Below are 27,859 nucleotides of genomic sequence, written 5' to 3' on the forward strand. Positions count from 1 at the left end.
CATTACTACGAGACTGTTCTACTTATGGACAATAAGCATAGCCTGAGTGATGGTCTGATACTCAGCTGGCTAACAATGGGGTATGCATTTTCAAAACGGACTTTACAGTTTGCGAGGACACAGTGAATTCATTGATTTTATTTTTATGCGGAACAGAAATGTTTCCCCGGCCTGCGCGTCTTGAATAGGCCATTTCCAAGGTGCTATGAGCCTCATTATGAAAGCGAGGCTATAAAGTGCAAAAGCTTTTCATATGAAAATTAGTTTTGTTTGCATATGAATGAAAACCAATTTTTATAACAAAAACTTCTCACTTAGCCTCGCTTTTATAATGAGATTCACATCAACTCGGAAATGGCCTATTGGGACATTAGCAAGTTTGCAATATCTGGAATAGCTCGAGTACAAAACCATACCACTAACAAATGAAAATAAAACCTCCAAAAAAAAAAAAAAAAAAAAACAGCTAATTTTTATCGGGGATAAGTGTTCCCGGACAAACAAACAAATAAAAAGCATGTCAGTAGTCGTGAACGTGCGAAAAGGCGCTTTGGAAAATGAAAACTGATTAGAAGTTATACAAGGAGTCTTGCTGCTGAAAAGAAATGCATCGAAATGCATGCTCAAACTTGCCTCCTCTCCCTCCCCCCCCCCCCCCCCCACACACACACACACACCATGCAAACCTGATTTTGCGGATGCATATCCTCGTTAGCTTTCAACTTGGTAACTTTACTGATTTTAAGACGTTCTTTCCAACGGTGTTGGTGGATTTTCGCTAACTGGCCCATGTCAAAAGTTTGAAAAACCGTGGAAGCTGAAGGGAGCTATTGATGCGGAGGAAACAGTTTCGTCCCCAGATCCCTTAAATATCATCGCAGCCGGGGAAGACTGAGCATGATCCCGGAAGTACTGTGACGGAAGAACTTTCGTTTTCGAGTGGTTGGAAATGTGAGGAGAAACAAGTAGAAACGTACGTATAAATTAAAAACAGGTAAGTACGATAAATTTAAGAAGCAAAAATTAGTTGCATATTTATTTTACTTCGAGCATCGTTCGTAACGTCATCATATAGTGCAGTGTAGAGATTAGTACTGTCCGCGTCCGCCATTTGCATGATGCTGTTTTAGTTGTATCATGGTTGTATGTGTATCGTATCGAAGCAGGTAATATTATCATCTAAGTCTGAGTTTCTGTTAGCTCAAGAAACTGAAGAATACTTTTAATACTTAGTTCTATTTAAAAAGAAGCCGTCAGAGGCTATAACCAAGACATCATCAGAGATTTCTAACCGATAACTGTTCGATCAACAATATCATCAAGACTAACTATCATATAAAAGTCACGCTGTTCATAGTATTCTAAATTGGTGGGTGAAAGCATCTCAGAGATATAAAGAAAAAAAATAAGCTGTTTCTTCTCCGCATTTACGTTTATTTGGCTTCTTGAGCGAAAATACCATGCATACTTATTGCCTGCTCTTTGGCTCTTAAATTATGCGTATTATTCGGGTTGGTAGTGAACTTCGTGGTGCAATGTGATACTGTTTTTGTCAGGGAAGACTGTTCTCCAGTTTGGTCTGTGCTGCACTTTCTTAAGTTTTGTGTCTCTTTTCGCCACAATATTTTAATCTAGGAAGCAGGAACACTTTTATCTGAAATAGAAATATAAATCGACCTCGCGAAATTGAGTTCCACGAATTTGTAAGTCACGCTTCCAGGAATTCCGCTTCGTGTCCCGTAAGGTTTTGTGTTCAATGGTGAAAGAAATGTGTTGGAGAATTCATTGACTGAACCGTGAAAGATGTTAACAACTCAATGCCTGCTTCCAAAAGACAAAGCATTCTTGTAACGCCAAACATTAATTCTGGCACAAACATTGAGTTTGACACTTAGCACTCTTGTCAACATTACATGTATTTTTGGCTCTTAAATTATGCGTATTATTCGGAACTCTGTAAAACGAAGAAACGGACGGGCGGATGCGGAAGGCGAACAATAACCACGATTTCCAATCTAAAATGCCTAACAAGAGCTCATATAGTACTTTTCCCGTTAATCAGATTATCCCGTAACCGTACATGAATGTGAACGTGTTGTTTTGCCGGAAGATGTGTCGTACTAATGTACGGAGTTCCACTGCAAACTCAGACTGATTTGGTTGAAAAACGAGAAGAAACATTCTATAGCGTTTTCGCTGTTCTACAAATTAAAAAAAAAAAAGTAGCCAAAGCTGGCAGTTCTGAGGTGACAATTAAGCAATAAATATAACGGTATAAACATCTATTAGTCAACATTCAGAGTCCCGTATTATTCGCTATATTTAAATTTCTTCATGTTTCATATTTCACACATCATTTTTATCATTACACAACATACAAAAGTGTTGGGTATGACGACTTCAGTCCAAAAGTAATTCAACTAATAGCGCCATTAATCAAGCAACCCGTCTAAAGTCAATTTTTAATAAGTCATTTTTCGAGGGAGTTATTTCTGAGAAGTTGATTTCAGTCGCAGTCACGCCAATATTAAAATGAAGAGAAAACACTAGTTTCAAGTTATAGACGAGTAACTGTATTGCCATGTATAACAGATTAACAAATTGAAATACGATAAACTCATACGATATCTCATACGATAAACAATGTGGAATTAAAAAAAAATATCATTCAACAGGGGCTCTCCCCGTAAAGCCCAAAAGGGTTTGTTAAGGGGTCCTGCTTCTATCAGGGACTGGTCATCATTTATCGGGAGGGGGGAGGGGGGCGCTGGTGCAATGTTTTGTTGACCCCCCCCTCCCCTTTTACTTTAACATGATTTCTTCTGACAATGATGATGATGATCATGCTGATGACAACAACAATGATGATGATGATGATTAACTGCTGATGACAACAACAATGATGATGATGGTGCCAGTTATGTTTTATATAGAAAGAAGACCAATGTTGTAAGATACTAATTTGTAAGTGTTAATAAAAGTTGTTTTTATAAAGTTATTTTAATTGGCTGTATTTTTTGATGGCATCCAGATGCAGCTTTAACATTTTTGTTGGAAAAACGTTTGCATATTTTTTAATGGCCCCCTCTTTAAGCCATGCATAAAAAATGGTGGCCAGTCCCTCAGACATCTAAGATTTAACGCCTGTGTGATAATTCTGGGGTAAAAATAGTTAAAAACATTTAAAAATAAAAATATATATACATACTCGTCGAATGTGGCGGACAGGCCACCGATAGCCCATTGTCTTTTACAACTCATTTTAACCAGAGACCGCTGTTCTATATTTGTTATCGTGATGAATGCTAGATGTGGTTTTTCTATTTTCTTATGTGAAAAGAAAGCCTGAGAAAATGCGGGCAAGTTGAACGGAATTGAATTGCGATACTGGTACAGTGCTGGATCAACTTAGCTATCAACTTACCAACTGCGAGCTGGCCATTTTGTAAATTCTTAATATACCTTAGAGGTGAACGAAGAGATGGAGTACATACATATGGTCTCTTATTTAATAATTAAATACCTCAGGAGATCATGCTGTTGTCTTGGGTCCCTTTATGCACACTTTGGTGTGCAAAAAAATTGGTTAACTCATGCAAGGACCTGGATGTTCACGTGTGAAGAGTCTTATCCTGGTCAAACCACGTGGACGCAATTGTAAATAAAGCAAACAAAGTGGTGGGCCTAACAAAGCATACAGTTGGTTGCAAGAAAAGGGAAATCTTCTCTATGCTCTACAAGTCTTTGGTTAGACCTGTCCTAGAATATGCATGCCCGGTATGGTAGCCAAAGATAAGTTGGCAATCGAAAAAGTACGACGAAGAGCATCGAGAATCGCTCTCGGACAAAAACTACGCGAGATGTCATATAGCTCCTGATATGAAGACCGATGTATAGATTGGAACACACTTCAGCATCGAAGAAGATACCTATCTGCAGTGGAATGTTACAAGACAGTAAAAATAAAATCCATACAAAATACAAACTAAATAAGCCAGAGTTAAATCCTAACTACTCATTCTTCGTGAGAATCGTCAGGGACTGGAACAGTTTGCCAAACCATCTTTTTACGGACGAAATTAACGTTGACAAATTAAAAAAAGGCCTAGAAAAGTGGATGAAGATTTATTGACACAGAAGCTCATGTTAAATTGTATATATTTTCACTGATTTTAAATATTATTCTTACTAACCATTTTGTACTTTCAACCAGTGATTTTATCCGCGTTTTTTGTAATTTTTTTTTTAATTTTTAAAAAGTTCAGTTAGGGGACCTTTTATAGGGATAACCTCGCTGTCCTCCTTTTCAAATATGTATCGTGTATCATGTTTGAATAAAGTATTATTGTTATTTTCCAACAGCAATGGGCGCGGAACAGTCTTTGCTTCTCAACCAGAGAAGGATGGGCGCAAGCCCTCTAGACTCTTTAATACTCGATCGCGTAATTGTTGACGCTCTCCATGAAATAGCCAAGGAATCTGAAGTGCCCTCTGAACAGTTGGAGCATGCATGGGATCCTGAGGATTGCTCCCCGAAGTTCAGGGTTTTGAGTGACAGACTGACGGCTCGAAGGTTACCATCTCCTCTTACTACAGATGCCATAAGGGGTAGGTGGAGAATTGGTTCCAAATCGCCGGGCCAGCAAACGAAATGCTGATTGCGCAAAAATATTAAGAGACGAGAAACCTATTCATGTAATATAGTTAAGCGTCCAATCTAAAGTTTTGAATTCATTAATGGACCTTACAGAGTCGATAATACAGCCTCTAGGTATCATCTTGGGTGAAAGTAACTTGTTGCCTACTCGGCAATATTTCTCTGTCTGATACGAGAGCAGTTTCGTCGTGAAGTTCTTGCGCTTGTTCCTCTCTTATAAACCAATTAAAAAAAATGCTTCTTTATTCATTTCATCCAAGTAGCCACTCCACTCATAAAAAACGTATTTGTGTTCATACGCTTTATTACCAAAAAAGCAACTCCCGAACGTGTTCATCTAAAGTCCAGTTTTAGCGAATCAGCCTACCACCCAATGCTATAAAATAGATGCCTGTACACAATGTTCAGTTTTAAAAGTTTTTGTGATGTTGTTTTAACCAGGAAAGAAAGGTTACAGACAGGGACGACACGTTTGGGAGATAACCTGGGAAAGAGACGAACGAGGATCTTACGCAGTTATTGGAATAGCTACACCCCAGGCCCCACTACAATGCCTCGGTTACATTCCACTTGTAGGAGCCAACGCAGAGTCATGGGGCTGGAATCTAAGCAAAAAGGTGGCCTTTCATAATGGGAAGGAGACTGCTTATCCAGCGGATCATCCAACGTTTTTCGTCCCTGATACTGTGTATGTTATACTTGATATGGACAATCGTACCTTGAGGTGAGTAAATAATCTTAACCTACGAAAAGACATTCTTGTTAGTCGTGTGGAAGTGAGTGGCAGACTGGACGCATGTTACATTATTAATTCACTGTTCACTGAACCTTGTCAGCTCAATCACAGTGGTCATGGTCAAGTGTGCGCGACTTGCACAGTTGCTGCTATAATTACAAGTAAAAGTAGACTGATTATCTGTCATCCATTGTCAACTGTAGAGTTTAGAGGGGTTCTAATTGATCTTATTAAAAACTGCATCATTGTATAATGCAATTCGAGGGATTTGATTGGCTTAGCGGCCATGGTATATGAGCAATTATACCATGGCCGAGAAATGGCGACCATTAAATTGCCTTCTGGTCGTTCTTGCACAGCGAAATCAGTAGGATCTAGCAATATTTCTCAGTTGTTTTTAATAAAACAATTATTCCACTTGCGCTTGTTGGATATGAGATGATTATAGCCAACTCGGCGCTACGCGCCTCGTTGGCTATCTATCATCTCATATCCAACGCGCGCTCGTGGAATAATTGTTAAATATAATATATATAAAAAAAACTCTTTTCTTTGAACGCCTTACCTTATGTTTTGTAGCTCAGCAAGGATAACAGTGTCTTCTGGCACATACGACCCATGGACCTTAGCTGAGTTTTAACCCAGAAGTTAACGCCGTTTAAGTGTAAACTTAAGCTTTTTACGTGTAAGATACCGCCACCTCTCTTTATCAGTTGTGAGTGCAAATTTCCCCTCTCTTATGGCTTTTCTGCATTATTTTTATAGGTCTCCAGACTCGTGAATTGATAATTAATGAGAAAAACATCTATCAATACCCAACCCTCGGGATTGTAACTAAATTGTTAATTCTGTACATGTGACGCGTTGAATCTGTTCTCTTTACCTTTCCAGCTTTGCCACAAGCGATACTCACCTCGGCGTGGCCTTTTGTAGTTTACCTCGCAACCCGCGGATCCCCTTGTGTCCATGCGCCAGTGCTGTGTACGGTAACTGTGACATTAAAATGAAGTATCTTGGACGAGGAGGTACGCATTTGATCATATGCACATGTTAATTTGCGCCATACAAATATTAATTTACGTTGGTTTTCAAATTTATTTTATATTCGTGTTCTTTATGCTATGTCTCTCTTCCCATTAAGTTACTGTTATTCGACTAAAAGCAACAAAATTACCCACTCTGTTGGAAAACGATTCTGAAATCGTTACCACCCTCATCGGCTCCTTTAGCTCTCGACGCCAAGTTCTTTTCTTGATAGGCGTGGAATTGATCTGAACACGAGGTTCAAAGGCTCCTTTCCCATTTTCCTCAGCTCTGCGAACCGTTAATTTGTTCATCTGGCACAATCTCTTGAGAGTGACAATTTGTAAGTGCATACAATTGTACTCACCAGTCCAAAGAAACAAAAACAAAACAAAGCAAAACAAAATTAAAAGAAGCGTGTAATGTAATTTATGTAGTATAAAGTAATAATGATAATGATAATGATAATGATAATGATAATGATAATGACAATGATAAAATTAAATACAGCACACCAGAAAAATGAGACACAAAAAAATACAATACAGAGATTTATCACGTTTACGGCAAACGACAAACGTGAGATTCGCTTTAATGTTTTCGTGAAGAGAATGGTACATAGACGAGAAAAGTGCAAAAAAATTCTGACCTTTGATGCTGATGCAAAAATACTCAATTTTACTGAGAGACTGAAAACAGCAAGCCGTAAATTTAGGGTAAACATAGTCACGTGGTCATTTCTGCCGCTTGCCGTAGTCTCTTCAATAGCTCAGGGTCCAGTTGTTCAAAGGTCAGATAACTTTATCCAGAAGATAAGTCACTATCCGACAGTTTCAATCTGTGCAAATATTTCAGTATTTCTTCTTTTACAAGCGAATATGCACACTCTAACCACAGTTAAGTTTGGGAGTGTACGAAAACCTTGGACATCGTTTAACGTGAAGTATATTTTAGACCCTGAATAGTGCCTTATCCAGTGGATAAACTTATCCGGTCTTTGAACAACTGGGGCCTGTTGAGTTTATGGTGGGCGACATGGTGCAAAATTCAGCAACTCAATATCCATTCACATTCACGATTTACATTTTGATTCACAAATAAATAACGTTCATATTCAGCATCCCTATCTATATTCAGGATCAATTTTTGTTCACATTCACGATGGATATTAATTCAGGACGGATATTCATTCAGGACGCACTGAGCAAGCAAAATCGCGCATTACGTAATCGCCTGTGTCACGTGACGTGTTTGCGGAAGGAACATGGTGGAGAATGTTGCGTTGCGTTGAGGACACCATCAGACGCTGCATTCGAGAGGAAATGCGAAATGCCATGGTGCAAGACGACGGCGTTGTTAACAGGACAAGGGGCCTGATTCAATCGGCGGCTTCTTCAGCGGCAAGAGAACTGCCAAGAGAGTGTCCCGGGCCAAAACGGGCGAACAGTGTTCCAGGTCACCCTTGGTTTTATGACACTCATTTGAAAACCGCGCTATAACATGGAACTGTGATGTGTCATTACATTGCGATAGCTGGTCCTAATTATATAAGTGATCGACCTTTCTTCATATTTGCTATCTGCCATTTTGTAGACTAACACTTTAATTGTAAGAGTTTTCTGTGTATTTCTCAATTCAGCAAATGGTTGTGTTTTATACTTCTGTCAATCATAATTAAAATGGCAAGCAATGACTCCCGGAAAAAATTGACCTTGTTTCTTGAGACATCCTCACAAACGACAACAACACTGATGTGATGTAAAATTGAACTGTTACATATAATCGAGTGCAAACTGTAGGTCTTTCATACAATAAGTGGGACAAATTGATCCATTTCATGGTCCTCATAAGATATTACCCTATGGGAAAAAAGTGTGCCCGAGGTCTTGGCCGTACTCAAGACCAAGGGCACAGTTTTTTCCCATACGGACCGACCTAGACCGGTAAATAACTTATTTATTTTTTTCTGTTTGTTTGCCTTTTTTTCGCTGGGACGTTTGTAAGAGTGTAAGTTTAAGGCTGGAGGAGGAAAGTGGTAACAAAATCCTATGAAACAAATGTAAATAGGGCATCAATTTAAGTGGCATGTTTATAGGAAGTTTAATTTTATTTTCACTCGCAAGTCATCATGTAAAAGAAGAAAAAACCATTTAAGAGTCATTGAAGTGGATGAATGTTGACACGCGGCAAATGATGACACGCATGTCCAAAAGGTCTAAAAATATCGATCGATTGATAAAAATTATGAATGAAGACTCAAACACGGCGAAGTTTACTTTTCTTAACGGCTCGGGGGTTGACATGTTTAAAACGTTCCTGGATTTGTGAAAACTAACTTTCCAAAAGCAAGTTCAAGTTAATCTGAGTCTGAGTCATCTGAGATTATAATGTGGCGTTTTCGCGGCTTTGGCCGAGCCGAGCTTTCACCACTGCTGCAAGGCGCTGTATTGAAAGAGAAATTGAACGTGCAGCCTTCAATTTTACTGATGTTCAGACCAGCAAAAAAAAAAACAGTGAAGGGATCCTCGCCTGAAGAAGCTTGTTTGTCTTCTCTCGGCTTGAATGGGTGCTGCGAGGCTTTGACTGCTTGATTAAGCGGTGCATCGTTTGAAGAGATGGGAGATTTCGTTTCGCTGCTCAGTAGCAAGGACATCTTGCGCTGGTGGTCGTCGGAAGCAGTTTTGTAGGAATCTAAGCTTTTTGAATTCTTATGTCCACTCCGCTGAGCTACGTAATAAACAGGAATTTCTGCATCCATCAGCCTTGAAATGCAGGTTTTTCGCACAGAGTGGTTGGTTACATTTTGAGGCAGTCCTGCATACTTCGCAGCCTTCGTCAAAAATTCTCCGATCTTGTTTTTTCCGAGAGGAGCTCGACTGTACCACACCTGATCTGCAGGCTTTCTTTTGTGGTTTACTACCAGGAAGAAAGGCGCTTCGGGTCTCTTCATTTCTTCAGGACGATGGCTGGCGAACTTTAGATACAAATGAACTAGCGCTGAATACTTCTCTGGAACGATGCAAAGTGTACCTGGCTCGTACACTCCGCCATCTTTTTCACGAACGTCCATGAAAAATCTGCACAGCAGAATGTTGAGCTCGTTAGGAGGAATGTTTTCCAAGGTTCTTGTCTCTCCAACTGAGGAACAGTATCTTCGCCAAATGTTCAGATCGTAAGTTGTCTTTTTTTGTGTGTTATCAGGGCGAAGTGAGTGAATAAAATCTTGAATTTTGCTTAATTGCCTGTCTTATTCAACTTCTCCATATTTTGATGCCGTCGTTTCGTTGGGGGTTTCTTCTTCTGGGTAGTAAAATTCACTTTCGCTGTGTACACTCTCGTCTGAATCCATTTTCTTCAGAATTTATATTTTCCTTACATATTTCCACGGGAAGTTGTTTACGTGTAACTGTTGCCTTTGTTTGTAAGCTTTCGCAACAATTCAATTTGCCGCGAATAGCGCGGATAAAAATCCGGACCGTGGTCCGTATCGTAAAAAGCTGAACCGGTTACGAGCGCGCGATTAGCCAATCAGATTCGAGGATTTAAGATTCCGGCCGCGGAGATGCTTCAGAAAAAAATAATGTTTCCTCTTTTTCAAAGTAATAGTTCTGTCTTGCTTTAAAATCAACAGGGCAATAACCCAGGGCATCTGGCATGTTTGCGCTGAAACATAATCCATTGAATAAGAAAACAGCCCTGTACTTATTTCCTGCAACGGATTTCAATGATGAAACTCTCTTCTTCGACGAATTGGACACGGAGGAAAATTGATATTTGCGTCATGCTTTTCCCTGTATAAGTTATTTCATATTTGCGTTGTTGTATTAAACATATAGAACAGTAACCTTTAAATATTTCTGAGCCAGGTAAACTAACAACCATCAAAGATAGGCATAGGAGTTGAATTACCTGTTGACATGTTAAGCCGTACTGAGATCATTTTATCTCATATTGAGATACACTCGATGGTGTTACAGATAACACGAGATATTTAACGATTCGCGGAGTATTTTTCTCAACCCCGACAGGGATGGGAAAAATGAGAGTATCATCTGTGCAAACAAGCAAACCAACATGTTCAACTCAGTAACGTGGTGATCATTATTGCCTTGGGACAAAAGCTGCTAATGATGAACGTGTAAAGGACGTCAAGTATTGCTCCAAAAAAAGTTTTGAATCAGAGACCGTCATATTCACCCGCATCCCTCATTTTGATCACGAAAGCGCGGGCTCTGGGTATGAGGTCATTTTATATCACGTGGTGCGCGCAAGATACGATGCACAGAAATTGCTGAATGGAAATATTTCGTGAATTTTGCACCATTCGGCGTTCTGTGAATGTGAACCGATACAATAGCTGAATGTGGATGAAGTTATAACTACTGAACGAATACAAATCTTGAATGTGAACCAATATTGATCCAGAATATAGATATAAATGCTGAATGTGAACGGCTTTATTTGTTAATCAAAATATTAATCGTGAATGTGAATGGATATTATAGGTGAATGTGAATAAATATTTATCCTGAATTTTGCACCATTTCCCCAACCATATGAAATCACCAGCTGAGATAGCGTGTTAATTAGTAGTAATCAGTAATATTTCTGTTTTCCACAAAGCTTTTAAACTGGCTTCAAGTCACTGCAGCAGTTTTACTCAGTGGAAAGGACACTCGCAGATCCACAGGGCAACAGACTATAATGCTTTTTTTTTACACTTTTGTCATTTGTATATTACTGTTACGGCAAACAGAGTATGATGGATATCATACTTTCTTTACCATTGAAAAAAGCGCTAACATATATTTACTTTACTATACGAAGACAATCTTCTAGCCAATTTGGAGGCATCAAAAAAGAAAAGAACCTCTTCAGCCCCACCCCCAACAGTAAAATCTCCGCCGCAGTCAGCAGGGGTTCGATCGCCGCCCCAGTCCCCAAGTGCAACGGTTCCTGGCCAGGTGTCACCAACTTCCGCTGAGCCTGTGAAATCCTCGGAGACATACAAGTTTGATCACACTTGTGGAGGCAATATCGCTGTGATGTGTGCTGGCAAGAAAGCCAAGAGAATTGAGTAAGATGTTGTTACTTGGGGCAATAATGTAACTGGGACAGCTTTATATTGCATGGCGTGTCCACCATGTAATATAATTTATTTGTGCGTGCAGAATTTACTGACTTTGCTTACGCGTACAGTCAGATAAAAATGAATAAAAAAAAACTGTGCACGCTTTCTTGTACACATGGTCATCGATTTATGCCTGCATTTAGCGGTCAATTCAATAAAAGGAGGTCAGTGCAAATATCGCTGGAACGCTGTTTTTGCGTGTGCGTGTACAAACAGGGAGCAAGATTGCAAGCTGCAAGACAGTGTTGAATTGCTCCAGGCCAACATTATGGGTTAGTCAATTACTTTATGTGATGTGAGTTTCCTGAGGTTTTAATTATTGATTCCTAAAAGTGTGATACGTTGTACTTTTCAGCGCTCTCCAGTGTTTCGATCAAGGCGTAGTTTTAACAAGTCAGCCTTTGCAGGATGATGAGCTATTTGAAGTTCGTTTGGACAGTAAAGTTCCCAGGTGGTTAGGCAGTCTGTTTGTTGGTGCCACGACAGTTTCTGCTGAAAATTTTCGTTTTCCTTCCACGGTGATTTCTTGTTCACAAGGGACAACGTTCGTGCTGAGCAGTAATAAGATCCTTCATAACGGCAAAGAAATGACGACAATATCAAAGGATTTGGACAGTCTGACGGTTAGTGACTCCTTATTTTATTACTAATGTTATTTTTTCACCTAGCAAACACAGTAGTTAGAAAATTCTTTACAACTTCTGTCTTCTGGCCAAAAACACTGATCGAACTATCAGCCAAAGCATCAAGTGTAAGTTTTGACGCAATATTTTTTTTATACCAGTTACTGCATTAACTCGAGGAAAAGTATGTAGGATTTATCAAATCCTATAATGCAACTGGCTCACTGGCTTAAGAACCAAACAAAGAAAACATAACGAATGTTTGGTTTTAGCAAATGGCAAATTGGCCATCGAAAGAAATACAGAAGCTGACGTTTCGAGCGCTAGCCATTCGTCAGAGCGGATACAAACTTTATAAAGCCAGTCTGGTAAAATGGCAATCAAGATTTATACAGTACGATTATTAGATTGCTCTCCCTCGATCTCTTTCCCTAACAAGTGATTCGGGCACTATCACACCATAGAAATCTCGAACTCATAATCTAATTTGGCAGTATTTTCGTTCTCATTAATGCTGAAAACATTTTAATTTAATTAATACAGGTAGGTGACCGAGTGGGAATAATGCGAAAGTCAGACAACACTTTGCACTTCTTCATAAATGGCGTAGATGTTGGCAAACGGATCAAAACTATCCCTTCAGTACTCTACGGAGCAGTGGATTTGTTCGGTCAGGCTGAAGAAGTCACTATAACTGGTACGTATTGAATTTAAAAAATCCAATGAGAAAGGTACTCATTAAAGGCCCTTGTTTGAACTCTCACTTTGAGATTTCACGTGCTGGCTCTTATGTGTGTACAATGCTACAAAGCAGAGATTTCCATAGAGAAGCAATCGTTCGAAACTTTCCTTTCACATCAAAAAGGACACACACAAAAACTGAAAAACTACTGGCGCAAAAAGATAAGCATATTTTGGTAACATAAAAGAGGCGGACATTTGAAGTGTGTCGCATTTTTGTGCTGAAACTAGTTGCACTGACGGTCGCCCAGTACAACACCAACATGACTGGCCATTTCTGAGTTGCTTTACTGAACCTCATTACGAAGCAAGGATAAGTGCAAAGATTTTCATGCGACCATTTCTTTTGTTTGCATGTGAATGAAAAGCAATCAGTTCATAATAAAAACTATGCACGAAGCCTCGCTTTATAATGAGGTTCAAAGCAACTGGGAAATGACCTAGTTAAGTCACAACTGGTTACAAGCGTAGTTAAGCACTTTTGAAGACTCATTGTATCTAATGCACATAGCTCAACGGGGTCGGTCTCGAAATGACGACAGGCCTAATACTTTACCCTTCCACACCCTCCTATTTCAGGTGGTACAGCGGAGACACAGAGCAGCAACCAGGACCAAATAGATTCTGTCTCCGTTATGGTGCGCATGAACAACGCTGTAAACATTCTAAAAGAAGGGTCTAACGATGTCTTGACTGTAGTCGGGAAAGTCGCCAAGGATATTCTCAAGCCTTATTCGGAGACGAATGACAGAGAGCTTCGGCAAAAGTACGGTGATCACTTATCAGAGATTGATGCTCCACTCTACCTTACTAATCTCCTTCGTCGACTGATGGATACTGGATTGGAGACTCGAGACGGCTGGCTGGGGATGTGCGTGGTTCGTAATGTATTCTGGAACTACTCAGATGCCAGTTTGAAAATGGCCAAGGGCCTGGGGCGGAGTGGTTTGTTGAAGATAGTGTTAAACGATCTTGACACGTATGGCATAAAAAGTTCCACAAATGAGGCAAGTGAAATTCTCCATGAGCTTGGCGCATGTATATATTTTATTTAAAATACAATTGGTCGATTAAAATACCAAACAAGTAGCTGTTCGATTATTTTCCAAGTTGGAAAACATAATGATAGATTTAGAGGCTGATCCAGGAATTCATTGAAGAGGGCCGGGTGGAGATGGTTTGGTGCTTGCATGGGTCCCTATGAGGTCAGGGAGTGTACTACACTGGAAACGTTTTAAAATTGATCTTATGGTAGAGGGCATTTAACAAGTTTTTAACTTCGCATTATGGAGATTTCAATCCTCCCTCCCCTTACCAATTGAAATTATTTATCAACCAATCACATCTCAACTTTTCATTTGTATCGTCTTCAAATATTGTAACCGTTTATTTCCAATTTTTACTTAGCTTTTTGCCGCCCCTGAAGAAGGTTAGTATTGTCTAACCAAAATGTTGGGCAATAAAATTATTTTAGCTGTCCGATCAGCCTTGCATTTAATTTTACAATTGAAATGGGACTACCTACCGTCCCATATGGAAAAAAATTGAATTTAGAAATTGCTCTGCTACGCTTAAGTGGCCTTAGACACGTCACAGTGCCCTCCTTACTTTCTGTATCCCGTTATGACAAAAAAAGAGGGATGTCTACATGCAGGCAAAATTGGCCTCAGTGTTTGTTCTCATCCAATAATTGTTATTACAGTTGCCAGCGGCTTGTGGCATTCGAGCAGGCAAACGCATATGGGTCTTTCTGTGCTGTATTGACCTTTTGGCCGTTTGCATGCCTTTTTTAAACCAAAGAATATTTGAATAACCACACTCCTTGGATTTTGCATTTTTCATTCAATTATTTGTTAAATTTCAAAACATGTCTTCCTATTGAATAGGCCATTCTACAGTTGTTTGCTTAGTTACCTGGCCTTAGATTAGAAGCGAAGCTGGGATGACCTTGTTTTCTTACAAACCTCACTGCCTCTTATATGTAAATGCAAAGTAGTTAGCATCAGAAAAGCATGATCTGAATATGAAAAACAGTGAGGTTTGTATCAATCTAAGGCCAGGTCACTAAGAACACAACTGTAAAATGAGCTATAGAGTGTTTTCACATGACGTCACGGCGGCCATGATGGTGTCCCAAAACGAAGAAATGGCGGCCATGTTGGTGTCCCAACCTAAACCTTTGGGAATTGAACTCTATTTTTATGCAAATACTTTCCTTTGTTTCAGTAAACCAATATGGGAGGTAGTCACGTGAATGAAAACGCTCTATTGTGCTACCAGAGAAGTTCAATTAGCGCGTCTTATTTTTAAATAAATATAAATAATATATATGCAAAAACTAACGAAAGAGGAGTCCTATTCCTTAGGCGACATCTTGGCGCCATTGTCAAGGGAAACTAAAATTAAATATGCGATTGCAAGAGTAACTGAGAGTTCAGAGTCACTAATTTGCATAAGTTAGACAAAGACCTTAGCACAAATTGAGTCTGATTGCACATTTAAACATGGTCGCAATTGTTTAATGAGTAACATCTCATTAATGAGACAATCAAACTTGTTCTGGCATTTTTTCAACACCTTAAAACAATTGCGAAGGTCATCTGGAATCCTACCTGCGTGTCTACTGTCATAGTGTCTGCGCACTGATGAGGTCTCCTCTTTCGTTAGTTTTTGCATGTATATGTTTAACTAAATTATTGTTGATTAGAATATAAATAATTGTTAATAAAGTGGTTCCCTTCAGTTGACAACATAAAACTAAGCGGTCGTTTTTTTTTTATGCTAACTTGATAGCGTAAACAGTAAACTGTGACTATGAGATGAATCTGAGAACACCACTTCTAGTCCATATATGAAAGACTGGCAAATTCTTTGAGAAGTTTGCTTGACTGATTTTTTTTAAAGATGTGGATTTGATGAAATTTGAGGCATTCATTACTTTCTTCCAAACAGAAAAGGAAATATCTTGTGTCTTCTGCTATCAACATTCTTCACAACTGTTCCAAAGCTTCAGAAAATCGTCCGATTCTTTGTGATCTACGAGCCCAGGAGAGAATCGCTCCATTTTTGAAAGCAGAAGACATGGAGGTTGTTGTGCCGGCCATTTTGACGCTTTCATACATATCTTCTGATGATCAGAAAAAGCTGCTGGAAGCTGAGACTAAGGTACGTGATAGTTTTTATGAACAGGACAGGTCAGAACTGTGGAATCGAAGTGACGAACATATTGCGTTCAGTGCAATGGGGATTATCGGGTGTTTTGGTCAAAAATCCACTAAATTACATTCAATGCCTTGCTAAAACATAGATTGCTTGTAATAAAATCACAAAGGAAATGACAAATTTTCGCATGTTATTGAACTGGCGTGAGTAGCGTATTTAGAAAACATTGGTCGAATGTCATGAACTTAAAGGGTAGAGGTTAATATGTGATTCAGATTCACTGAGCAGGATGCTGAAATTGATTGGTCTGCGCTAATTCTGTTAGTGACTGAAGGGTTTGCATCCCAATAAGTAAATTCTTTGAAATACATTTAGTGATAAAGGCTAGAAACAAGCAACGTTTTGTCTCCAGGTACTGGGCTGTCTTCTTGGCATGCTGCGCAATGCCCTGAATCAACCAGACCTACGAGGCAGATCGGAGAACAGTACTTGGTCGGCTCAGGAAATCGCAGTCGGTGTGAGTAACTTGCTCTTCAATGAACGGAACTTGGAGGCCATGCTGGACAGAGACGTGGTTGCACTGCTAATATCATTGATCAGTAAAGGCGGAGTCACTGAAAAAGAGTGTGCAGCTAACGCCTTGTGGGTTATTGCGAAGAATCCTAAAGGAAAGGTTAAGATCAAAGAGACGGACAAGGCAATGGAACAGCTATTGCGTATCAGCACAAGTGGTAACCAGGATGTTCAAGAGGCTGTGAAAAGGGTTCTATTGGAACTGAAGGACACCAGAAACATTCAAGGTACTTTGCCCATGTTATCAAAAAGAATCGAATCCCTCCTTTGTGCGACCTTCCATTCACCTAGTTAATCAAGTTCGCCTACTGCTTCCGTGGAAGAGTTTATTTAAAAGACAAACAAACAAACGACCAAAAACAAAACAAAGCGTATTCTAGAGCGGCCCGCGCAATGGACGGCCCCTTGAGAGCTTATCTGCGATATCTGAACTGCGGAAGAAAGAATAGGCCATTTTCATGATGGCGTCATTTCACTACAACTACCAGAATTCCCGCACTCTCCGTTTTCACACTCGGTCCAGACCTTTCGATCGAAAACCGCACGTACTCCTACGACAAACCAACGCAAAAAATACGACTGTTTTGCAGTCTAGGATTCTGGAAGTTGTGGCAAAATGACGCCATAGTGAAAATGTCCTATTGCGTGTGAAAGACCATCGTTCAAACCTGAAGTTTTTAGGGTTTGTTTTCGCAGCTGCTGCACCGGTATCGCCGAAGTCATGGGTTCGAATCCCATTCAAGACTTATTTTTCTCCGGCATTCTTTTCGCAGCTGCTTAAGCTGCGTACGTAACTGCTATGGCCTCTCATTTATTAATCTATCAGTACTTTTGCTATTTTAATTAAAGCAGTTTAAAAGAGCAAGATAATCAGCACGATTTAAATCTTCATACAGGTGCATCAAACGTACCACGTCGAACAAGTTGTGGCTATCAAGAAAAATGTCACAGATTCAAGTCATCACTTAAGCTGTCAGGTAGATTTGGCTTCAGTATTCTTAAAGGGGAACTAACTTAACCTAACTTCCACAGAGAAGTTATTTGGACCATCTTTTTCTATTTAAAAGGTTTCGAAGATTTTCGACTCACAACCATATTTGGCAAATTATGTGATCAGAACAAAAAAAGACCTAAAACTCAAACGGCGTACACTTGTGAAAATTGACAACAGTGCCGATAGTTAAGGATCGCCAAGGTGCAAAACGTGACGTGTTGATTTTTCCGGCAGTTGTAATTTTTTTAGAAGTTTTAACGTCATAATCACGTTCATTCATCCATTTTCATCAGTAGCAGTTCAATTATTTACAAAAACAGTGAATGCTTACGTCAGGTTATAAAGAAGGCTGTAATATCTCAGACTCATAAAAAAATCTGAACTCTACCCCTTTTTCTCCGAGTTTCCAGGGATTTCCTCTCCCGCGGTTGGGGACTGGCACTATTAACACGCGTGTAATGACGATTTTAAGCCCCATGTGTTCACCCGCATACATTTCACCAATAAAGCACCACAAAACACTGCAAAACAGAGTATCAAAAAACGCTGTCCTTAAAAATCCCCTTGCAGCGACTCTTATTCTGTGGTTAAGTTAGTCCCCCTTAACGATATACACCACTTCTGATAGGGTGTATTAAATAACTTGCTCGTGTGTGAATGGTTTATAGTAACTACAGCCAATTATTTAAACATTTTGCACAAAATTAATTACAACGTAACATATTGCGAGCGTCTCGACGTACACGAAAATAAGTTTTACGACCGTCACAACTCATTAAAGTAACGGCTAATCATGTACTTAAGGGAATTAACTACCAATCAAGCGAAAGTAAAAGCTATTCGACAATTTGGTCGTAGTAGAACTTTAGCTGCTATAGAAGACAGAATGGAACTTTTTAGACAATCTTTAGTGTAAGCGGCGTCACGTGGTTTAGCAGGACAATCATTTTTCCACCCGTTTGCACCAATTGTTCGTGAGTTACTCGGGTCTACAGTCATCCTGCTTGAACTATAAATATCCTATTATACAGCATTTTGATGTGCTGCTATCTCACCACTAACATTAAAAGACATTTACAACAGTCAGCAAAAAGTAAAAAAGTGTGAAATCGCGATTAAATACAGCTGTATCTTTTTTTCAGATGTTTTCTTTGACCAAGAGTTTAACAGATGTTTCTGTACTGAGTGCCATGCAGCTCGAGGCGACAAACTCTACTACAGTCGAGGGGAGCCTGCAAAGGACTATGGAATTCCTATAGGATGGTGTCGATTTGGGCTCAAGTTAGTTTCAGATGCTCGCGTTGTTATGTTTCTTTTGTTTTTAGTTTATTTTTCGGAAGAGAATTAGTTTTTTTTGGAAGAGAATGCTTAGTTGACCCTGTACAACAATGGAACGTAACCCCAATCAGCCATTTATTATTTTGCTTATTATTTATGACATAATCAATCAGTGCATATAAACCACAGGGAGGAGCGCGATCTGGGGTCTGCTCTGGACAAAAAAAAAAGTATTTTTTAGTGGAAATGCACTTAGCTACCCAAAGCTAATTTACAGGCATTCCGTTCTTTAACAAATAATCAAATTAAACACAACAGGTTAAAAATACCAACTGGCAGGAGGCAAAGCAGATATAGCTATATACAAGCGTGGCCAAGGACGGGGCTTGTACCCGAGGCCTCAGGATTTCAAGTCCAGCGCCCTAAACCGCTGTACCACGCCGCCTCAATACAAATAAGATCCCTTATCTGGGGCCACCAAAAATGCGTCGAGTAATAAGCCCGGTGAAATCTTCAAATTTTGGGTGATTCATTTCCCTTGCAGTAGAAACAGGTCCCACCAGTCATAAATTAGACATCAAAATGTCCCTGGTTAGAAAGATACAACTGACATCTGACCATCAAACCCAGCCGCCCCCCCCCCCCCCCACTCCCCACCGCTTTGCGCTTAGAATTGGTAAATGTGTAACCGTACTATTCCTAAGAATCCTTACATTCATATCAAGCGTATATCCCATGCTCATATTTTCCCGAAAAAAATTCCCGAACATTTGCTACTACTATCCAAAAATGTTTTGGCGAGGCTAAATATCATTGAAACTCTTAAGTTGATTCCACAATAGGGTCAGAATCTAAAAAAATTACTATATATCATCACGGCTTCATAGTGAGGATTTTAACGTCTGTGCACATGAACCTGCAGTAATCAGTTCTTGTCATCTCCTAGTGTTGTGTAGCAGGTATACTATCAATGGTTAAGAATCATGCATTCAAATTTCAGAGTCCACCATCGAGCTCTTGCTCTGGACGTGTTCAGCAAGTGGCACGTGGCATTTCATGGCACCAGAGTGGACAGTGTTAATGCTATCCTGGAATGCGGTGATCTGCTTATCCCAGGTATATATACCCTGTATATGTCAGTCGCCTTTACGCCTTGAGACTGTTATGGCGTAAGTTTGTTGCAGTGGGTAGACAATACATTTTCTCGAAAAAAAATATTACTTTTAGAGTTTGAAGTAAACTGCGCTTGTTTCACCTGTACCTAATCCTTTACGAGTTTTAATGGCAAAAGAATTGTTGGGATAAGAGATACAAACTCAGAATTGACTAAACGTAAGGGATAACTCTAGCTCCGGGCTCTAACCCTGATTATTTGGATAACAGCTTTGGAAATGAGAGTGAATGTATTATTCAGCCAGTTGCACAGTTATAATCGGAAAAAGGAAATGCGAGTTCTACCAAACGAGTCGAACCTGTGACTTTCCGATTACTAGTTCGGATGATTTACGATTGAGTTACAAGAGACTCATTGGAGCTAAGGTCATATGACAAACATCCTGCATACTGGTAGGATTGGAATGTCAATGTGTGGCATATACGCAATGAAATAAATGTGATGCTATAGTTTTTAAAGCCTGGTAAATAAATGAGAGTGACGTAAATTATTCAGTCAGTGAGACAAGCATACCGTACACATGCTCGGAAAAAGGAAACCTGAGTTCTCGCAACAGGAGACAAATCTTCCGATTACTAGTTTTAATAGATGCTCTACCATTGACTGACTGAATAATACATCACTCTCCAATGAAGGGCTAACGCTCGAAACGTCAGCACTCATCTCCTCCCTGTGGTCAAATTACCTTATAAATTCTAATGATACCAAACGTTTGTTCTCACCACTCACTCGTCGACGCAGCACCCCAGTTTCTATAGAAGCTAACCCCTTTACTTAAATTTTGAATAGTCTTCTATTGAATGTTATAGGTGATGTGGCGCTCGGAGGAAGAAAGTTAAGCGAGGAGGAGGGGCATTTCACTGACGACAGAAAACCTTCAGGATTTGATACAAAACAGATCTTTGTATCACCCAGTGTTCGCTATTCGGGACACAATTGTTACGCCAAATCCAAAAGGTGCCCATTACTTCTTTGTATTTATTCTAGATATTCTGTGAAGCTGTTTATCTTAGAACCAACCAGGGCATGCCAAGAATACTGCGAAGCGTTGAATTGGGAAGATCAGCGTTTTTGAGCAGTGGCAGCAGTTTTTTACCCATACTGAGTGAATTAATTTACATTATTACTTCTCCTGACATCTGTTGTTTTCAAGAAACTTCGTGTAGTCATTACGCAATATTAAATTGGGTTGCGACAGAGGTTAAAAAACTAACGGGTTGGAATTTTGATCCAAAACAATAATTTTTCGCCATCGAAATATCGCCCCCTTTTCATTTGATATAGTGACTTCGTCGGGAGGCGCGATGGTGCTGTAGTTGGAATGTCGAACCTTCGATCAGATGGTCGTCGGTTCGAGGCTAGTTGGCATCTGCATTACCGTGATGATTCTTTACACAAGAAACTTTGCTTCACTTTGTCTCTTTTCACCCAGGTGTATAGTTGGGTACTAGCGAGATACTACTGGGGTAACCCTGCGATGGATTATATAATTAGCAGCCCACCCAGGGAGGAGTAGCAATACTCCTAGTTGCTTCATGCTACAGAAACTGGGTTAAGCTCCAGCCGTGTGGGCCACTTAGGGCTTATAGTGCGACTTTCATACCTTCTACCTTCAAATTTACTGGAATTCGGGTTTTTATTAACAAAGTTTTAGTATGAAGTAAAACTCTGTCTATGAGCGTCCTTCGGTGCATGTTTAAACTTTGACTATACACATTTCATTGAAAGCAAAAGAAACCCCTGGTGATTCCTTGGAGTAATGTAGAGATGACCATAGCTTTACAATATTCGATGAAGGCAGTTTCTTGAGAGGAATCGGTTCATTCATAACATTATCGCCGGACCTCCGGTCGATTCCTTATGATTATATTTACTTGATCTTTCATTTTTAAAATTAATTTTGAGTAAACTTTTGTTGTTCCTTTGAATCACGTCTCTGCTGTAGTTCCTTTCATTTCTTTATTATTTGTTGTTTGCCTTCAGTTTTGAAGACCCAGTGTCCAAGAAAAAGATGAATGCCAAAGCTGTTCTTCAGCTGTGTATCAACCCAGACAGCTACCAGGTTGGACCGCAGACAATCGGTGCCACTTCTGAGATTGACCCGAAATTCAGTAATCAGGAGATTGAATGGTCTACAAAGCAGCGAGGGGCCATTATACTTTACGGACTCCTTGTGAAACTTGATGAGGCCGTCTGAGGTTCTTGAAAGACTGTTGCATTTACATTTTTTCAACGGTTGGGTCAAATTTATTGCCCGTAGTGATTCGATTTAGCACCCTTCTCCATTCAGCCCCTCTGAAGCGTGGCTGGCGATTTTGGTTGCGCGGAGGAAAATATTTCGCAGCGGAGCCGCTAACACGATAAGCCTCGCAATCATGATTCGATTCCCTTACGGAACGCGTACGCGTACTAAGATATTGCGTTTTATAGAGGTATAGGTTTAGTTTACCTTTGCCGTTATCGCGTTTTCTTTCTTTTATAGTACCGTTGCTATTTTTTTGCGTTTAATTTAAGAATTCAGGTAATATCTCTACGGCCAATTTACACGTATCGATTTGTAGGCCCGATTAGTAGGTTCAACCAAATGATTGACAAATCAACGAGCGAATCTTATCAGCAATGAAGTACAACTTGGACGTAACTTTGTCTACTGGAGTGAAATGATATGACTGACAGCCTTTTATGAAGCAGGCTTTATTTAGTATTGATGCGGTATTGTTTCGCAGTTTGATAGCGTTTTTTATAGCAATCGGTACGCAGCGACCGTCAAGTCTGATCACATTTGTCTATAAAGGTTTTAGTGAAACTGTGTGCGCTTTATGTTTTAGAGCTCAGGTAATTAAAGCACTGAATAAAGTAATTGTTATTCACCCAAAAGAACGGCAAAAAAGCTGGAAGCAGAAACAGTTCCCTCGATAAAATGGCCAACATGCACTGTGAGCCAGCGTCGATGGCTGTTGTGGAATAAATTAATTAACAAATAATTCCCGCCAACGCCAATTTGATTTCCATCAACGCAATTAAATGTCCATGGTCTACGCAAATTCTGCTGTCAGCAATAACTCATTCATGGCGCACGCGCGGATGTGAATGAGTTGAATAGACCATTTCCGAGTTGCTTTGAACCTCATTATGAAAGCGAGGCTAAGTGCAGAGTTTTTGTTATGAAAATTAGTTTTCATTCATATGCAAACAAAACTAATTTTCGTATGAAAAGTTTTGCACTTAGCCTCGCTTTCATAGTGAGGTTCACAGCAACTCGGAAATGGCCTATTCAAAACTTGGGCGAGAATATATTTTATTCATTGTGAAGTTGTCCGTCAGATCTTCGGTATTTCTCATTGCGCTGGGAGTTTGTATTTTAGTAGAGCTCAGTGAAATATCATTTTCAGCACTTTAATTTTTTAAGCATTTTCCATTCGTCATGGAAAGTTTTCTAAATTCCACGGCAACCGAAAGTGTTGGCTAAATGACCTAAACAGAAAGCGGCCTTGAAAGGATAAAATGAAAGCTAAAATCCAATTGTTGTCTTTTAATTTCTTCCAGTATTTTTTTCTCGTGGATCACGTGGGCACTGAAACGAAGTTCATCGGAAAACCTAAATTTGTGTCGTTTGGTAGTTCACGTTAACTGGGCAAGGACCTGGGCTGAGTTGCTCGAGGCATGGTTAGCGCTAACCATTGGTTAAGAGGTATTAAAACCTATAGGTTGTTATGGTATTAACCCGGGTTAGCGCTAACCGTGTTTCGAGCCGCGGCTGGGCCCTGGTTGCTAGTGGAGTGTTAGATGTGATGTCAAAGTTCTTATGTAAAAGCTAACCGTCTCGCTAGTTTCTCGGGAGACTGGTTAGAAGTCTAAAACTTCAGAACGCTGCTCTGTATTGGAAATGACCGGAGGCAAGATCTTATCCAAAGTATTAACTGGAATTTAAATTTATTCAAATGCTATAAATAATTAAGTCCGTGTTTGAAGCTAACGCCTGGCCTTTAAATAGCGTTTTTACAAAGAGCTTGCCGGTTAGCGTTCGATAATCCTCAACTATTAGTACTTTTAAGAGTTCACTTATAACTTATCTGTTTTTAGCAAGTAAAAAAAACCTTTTGATCATTTATAAAATTGTAGATAGACGGTAAAATTAACAGCTGATAACAAAGGGATACATTAACTGAAATTCACTTTTCAACATGGCTGTGCTATAAGAGCCAACAAACTGATTAAAATAGAGGAGAACAAGGGCATACTTTTTTCACACTGGATTCTGAATTTTAAGGGAAAGTGAGGGTATGGACATTACAGGAGACATTAGAAACAATTTATTCATCTTTCCTCAGTGTTACAGTTGACAGTTTATCAAGTTCAATTGGTTGGTCGCTGGTTGACACTGGAGCTTTCTTACAAATAAGTTCCTTTATGGCTTGTCTGAACTGGTGCATTCTTATGGCATATACTACTGGATTGACTATAGAACTCGCACAGTATAAGACAAGGACGGCGTATTTAATGTCGATACTTGCCGCATGGGACATTTCAATCCATACAGTGTGTGGAATAACGGCCCATATAGCCCATGGGAGAGTGGTTAAGATAGATACAATAGTAACTATGAATAGAGTAACTGACAGTTTCCTGTTTGATACAGCGGCACCAAAATGTCGGTGGAGAGGGTTGCTTTTGACCTTAACAACAATAATAACATAAGAGATTGTGATTGTCACGAGGGTGAGAACAATGTGTGATGCCCATGCGTACCAATATACAGCTGGCAAAAATAGGTAAAAGACCGTATCCATACAGGCAAGAACGAAAGCTAACAACCAACTGCAACCAATAACAGTAAAGTAAACCCGTTTACGAACTGAACAATGTTTAAAAGGATGAAGCGTTGCGTGTAGGCGTTCTAAAGAAATTAATGAAAGACTAGCTAAAGAAGATACTGGAAACGCGTTGTAAAAGAATGAAATGATGAATTCTTTCCAACTAAACTGATCACTTGTCGTCTCCGCGTAGTATATTTCCAAAGGTCCCGACACTGCTCCCACCAGTAAATCAGCCACAGTCAGGTTTATTATCAGGTACGTAGTGCGCTTGAGCAACTGGCGATTTCTTGCAAAGATGATGAGTGTACAGGCGTTGATTATAAATATCACAGTAAATTCACTGATGAAAACTGAAAACCAGATTGAATGCTCTTGTGACGAAAGAACTTCTCCAGTCTTGTGTGTCATCCTTAAATCTACCACTGTCAGGAAAAATAAATAAAGAAAATAGACTCGAGGAGAATTAAAAGTTTAATTAGCACTTTACTTTAGATGAAAGTCTACCCTCTCAGTTTCCAGGAAACTTTCCTCCTACTCAAAGTAAAAAATTTAATGGTTTTTCCTAGATGAGAATAGAATGTTTATCTAAGAGAGCTGGTACATTTTTGCTTTTAATTTAACCTTAAAATTAAGTTTTGATAGTATCTACCTGATAATGGTCACTTTTATTTCAAATAAAATAAGTTATTTAGATTATTTTTACTGCGATTTCTCGGACAGTGGAATAGACATTCCCTGTTACAGTTGATTTAGCCAATAATATGTGGAAGGCGTTAACAAGCGTAAATATTTTCCGCTGTAAATTTTCCCGAAAACGTGTACAGCACTTTTAACTAGGACTCAGTCCTACGGCCCACTGTAATTCATGGAAATAGTGTAGACTCTTATCCGGCCCTTATTAATTTTATTGTTATCAACCAGTTCTTGTAGTTGCAAAAATAACAAACGTTAACTTGAATTTTCACTTATTTTCATCTTTGCAATGTTCGATTTTTATCTAGATAAAAGTGCTTTATAATTGTCATGTGCCTCTGATAGCTTATATTTTGGATATGTGTTTGAAAATATCTAGAATATTCTGAAAGAAAAGTGCTTCGTCTCTGCTAAACCACTCAAAGGAAAGTGTGATGCCTGCATTATGTAGTTATGCGGAGAATTTGAATGTGGGTTTTCAATCCGTTATTTTAGAGCTGTTACAAAAGGATGAATTTAGAAGTTGTAGTCATTATTGTGCTGTATCGAGTCGTTCCGTTAAGCGAGGTGAAGCCGTGAACCAGAAAAAAAAAAAAAAAGAGGTAGAAAAATAGAACAAGGCGAACAGTGTTGGCGAAACTGCAACAGCTGCCTCGATCAGATATCAAAAATAACTATGAATGTTTTCAATATAATAATCAAAGTGTGTAAAGGTTGCAGCATGAAGAGCCTTTCAATGGAACACCAGTTACTTTAAACTACAAAGAAGACTTCTCAAGTAAAAACTTGACAGATTTTGACATACAAGCGAAAATATAAAACTACCAAATGTTGAGTTATTGAACTCTCCCTCGGGTAGGGCTCGGAACGAAAGGGAGATCTTACTTATTGGGTTACTCCGTCGCTCGCGCGCGGTACAACTGAAAAACATCTCCCCGCTCCAACACAATTATACCCTCGCCTTTGCATGACCGAGCTTAAAATCAGTTAACCAACTCTCTTATTTTATCACGCCACCTTCTGGATTTGAAATTCACAAGGTGGTGACAAAGAAGCCAATTTCCTTGTTCGTTATTAGAATCTTAAAATATACATCTGTTATATCATGAATATCATCATAGATATTATACTCGGCCCATGTTGTTTCTACTTACCTTTCCTTTGTTTTAGGGGCGATTACTACTGGATTTTAACTCCAAACGTGGGTTGAATTTCCATCGGTCTCTTTTTATTGTTGTCAAACCGACGCAATTGCTTTCGATTTTCCACTTTCTCCGTTAATGTCCCCTGCTTTGAACTGGAAGGGAGTTATTAAATTTATGACTTTTAACCAACCAAGCTATAGCTTTGTTATTATTTGCACTTGATCCATATGAATTTAGCGATGTAGGTGAAAACTCATTGGTTCTCTTAGTATTTCAGCTGTTTTCCTTTGCCAGTCATCACTTGTTATTATTCCAAATGGTGATCTGAACATTCAAAATTAAAATCTTGACTTTTCAGGTGTTGTCGGGCGGGCGTAAGACAGAAATATAACTTAACAATATTTTCATAGCTGACGTTTGTTAACTTATATATATACATATATTTGTAACATATATGTTTTGGGGTTTATATTGTGTGCGATTAAGCTATTTTATTTAGGCTATCCCGGCCCGTTGTGATAAGATGCAGTTTGTTTCCCATCGCGCGAGCAACCCAATTTTTTTAAAAACATAACAAAAACGTTTCTGATTTCATTTTCAGCTCAATTTGCTCAAATGTCTCCGAGCTTACTATGCTTTGTAGGTGTACATCTTAAAGTAAATGGGACAATCAGCCCTAATACAACGACCTTTTCTTCAAACCCACCTCGTTCTTTTACGAGTGAATGCAATGAAACAAGTTTATATGATAAGAATGTATTGAATTCACTAGGTCGATCATCTGTGAATTCCCACGGGACTTGAACCACTAACTAATATTGACAAATGACAGGGTGCTCAAATACACATATTTATAACCAGGCACTTAGTGCACTTGCGTAACTGGCGGTTTCTTACAAAAGTGATCAGAGTGAAGGCGTTGATTATAAATATTACAATAAATTCACTGGCGAAAAGTATATTCTATACACCGATCCTCGGTCATTAGCTTTAAGAAGCTTCATGTGTTTTTTTTTTCTGTCATATCTTTTTTCGTCTTCTGTTAATTCCTTGTAAACTAAAATATCATAAACATTAACAATTACAGAAGAGGTGATATGAAGTATATTTAT

General features: G+C 39.2%; 1 protein-coding gene, 1 long non-coding RNA gene and 1 pseudogene across 3 annotated transcripts; 2 read left to right on the forward strand and 1 right to left on the reverse strand.

Annotated features, from left to right (window-relative positions):
• The first annotated feature begins 836 nt into the window (after positions 1-836).
• Positions 837-22,898, forward strand: LOC146456403 (neuralized-like protein 4). Of its 2 annotated transcripts, none has more exons than XM_085092607.1 (15): positions 837-973; positions 4,363-4,608; positions 5,099-5,381; positions 6,285-6,418; positions 11,244-11,493; positions 11,903-12,170; positions 12,714-12,867; positions 13,491-13,918; positions 15,864-16,076; positions 16,486-16,873; positions 17,543-17,623; positions 18,783-18,921; positions 19,919-20,034; positions 20,902-21,049; positions 22,076-22,898. In XM_085092607.1, the coding sequence occupies exons 2-15, from the start codon at positions 4,365-4,367 to the stop codon at positions 22,287-22,289; spliced, it is 3,060 nt and encodes a 1,019-aa protein (XP_084948733.1). In that variant the 5' UTR covers positions 837-973; positions 4,363-4,364; the 3' UTR covers positions 22,290-22,898. The 2 variants fall into 2 exon arrangements, with proteins under 2 accessions (XP_084948733.1, XP_084948732.1); XM_085092606.1 differs by having other exon boundaries at positions 838-994.
• LOC146456404 (uncharacterized) lies at positions 1,530-4,334 on the forward strand (annotated as a pseudogene).
• LOC146456405 (uncharacterized) lies at positions 22,826-27,776 on the reverse strand. The gene is made up of 2 exons (XR_014858698.1): positions 26,757-27,776; positions 22,826-25,331 (listed from the first exon to the last, which is right to left on the reverse strand). It is a non-coding gene; the product is annotated as an uncharacterized LOC146456405 (long non-coding RNA).
• Between the last annotated feature and the right edge of the window lie 83 nt (positions 27,777-27,859).

Source organism: Pavona decussata, unplaced genomic scaffold, assembly GCF_977016875.1.
Source record: "Pavona decussata unplaced genomic scaffold, jaPavDecu1.1 SCAFFOLD_254, whole genome shotgun sequence".
NCBI lineage: Eukaryota > Metazoa > Cnidaria > Anthozoa > Scleractinia > Agariciidae > Pavona > Pavona decussata.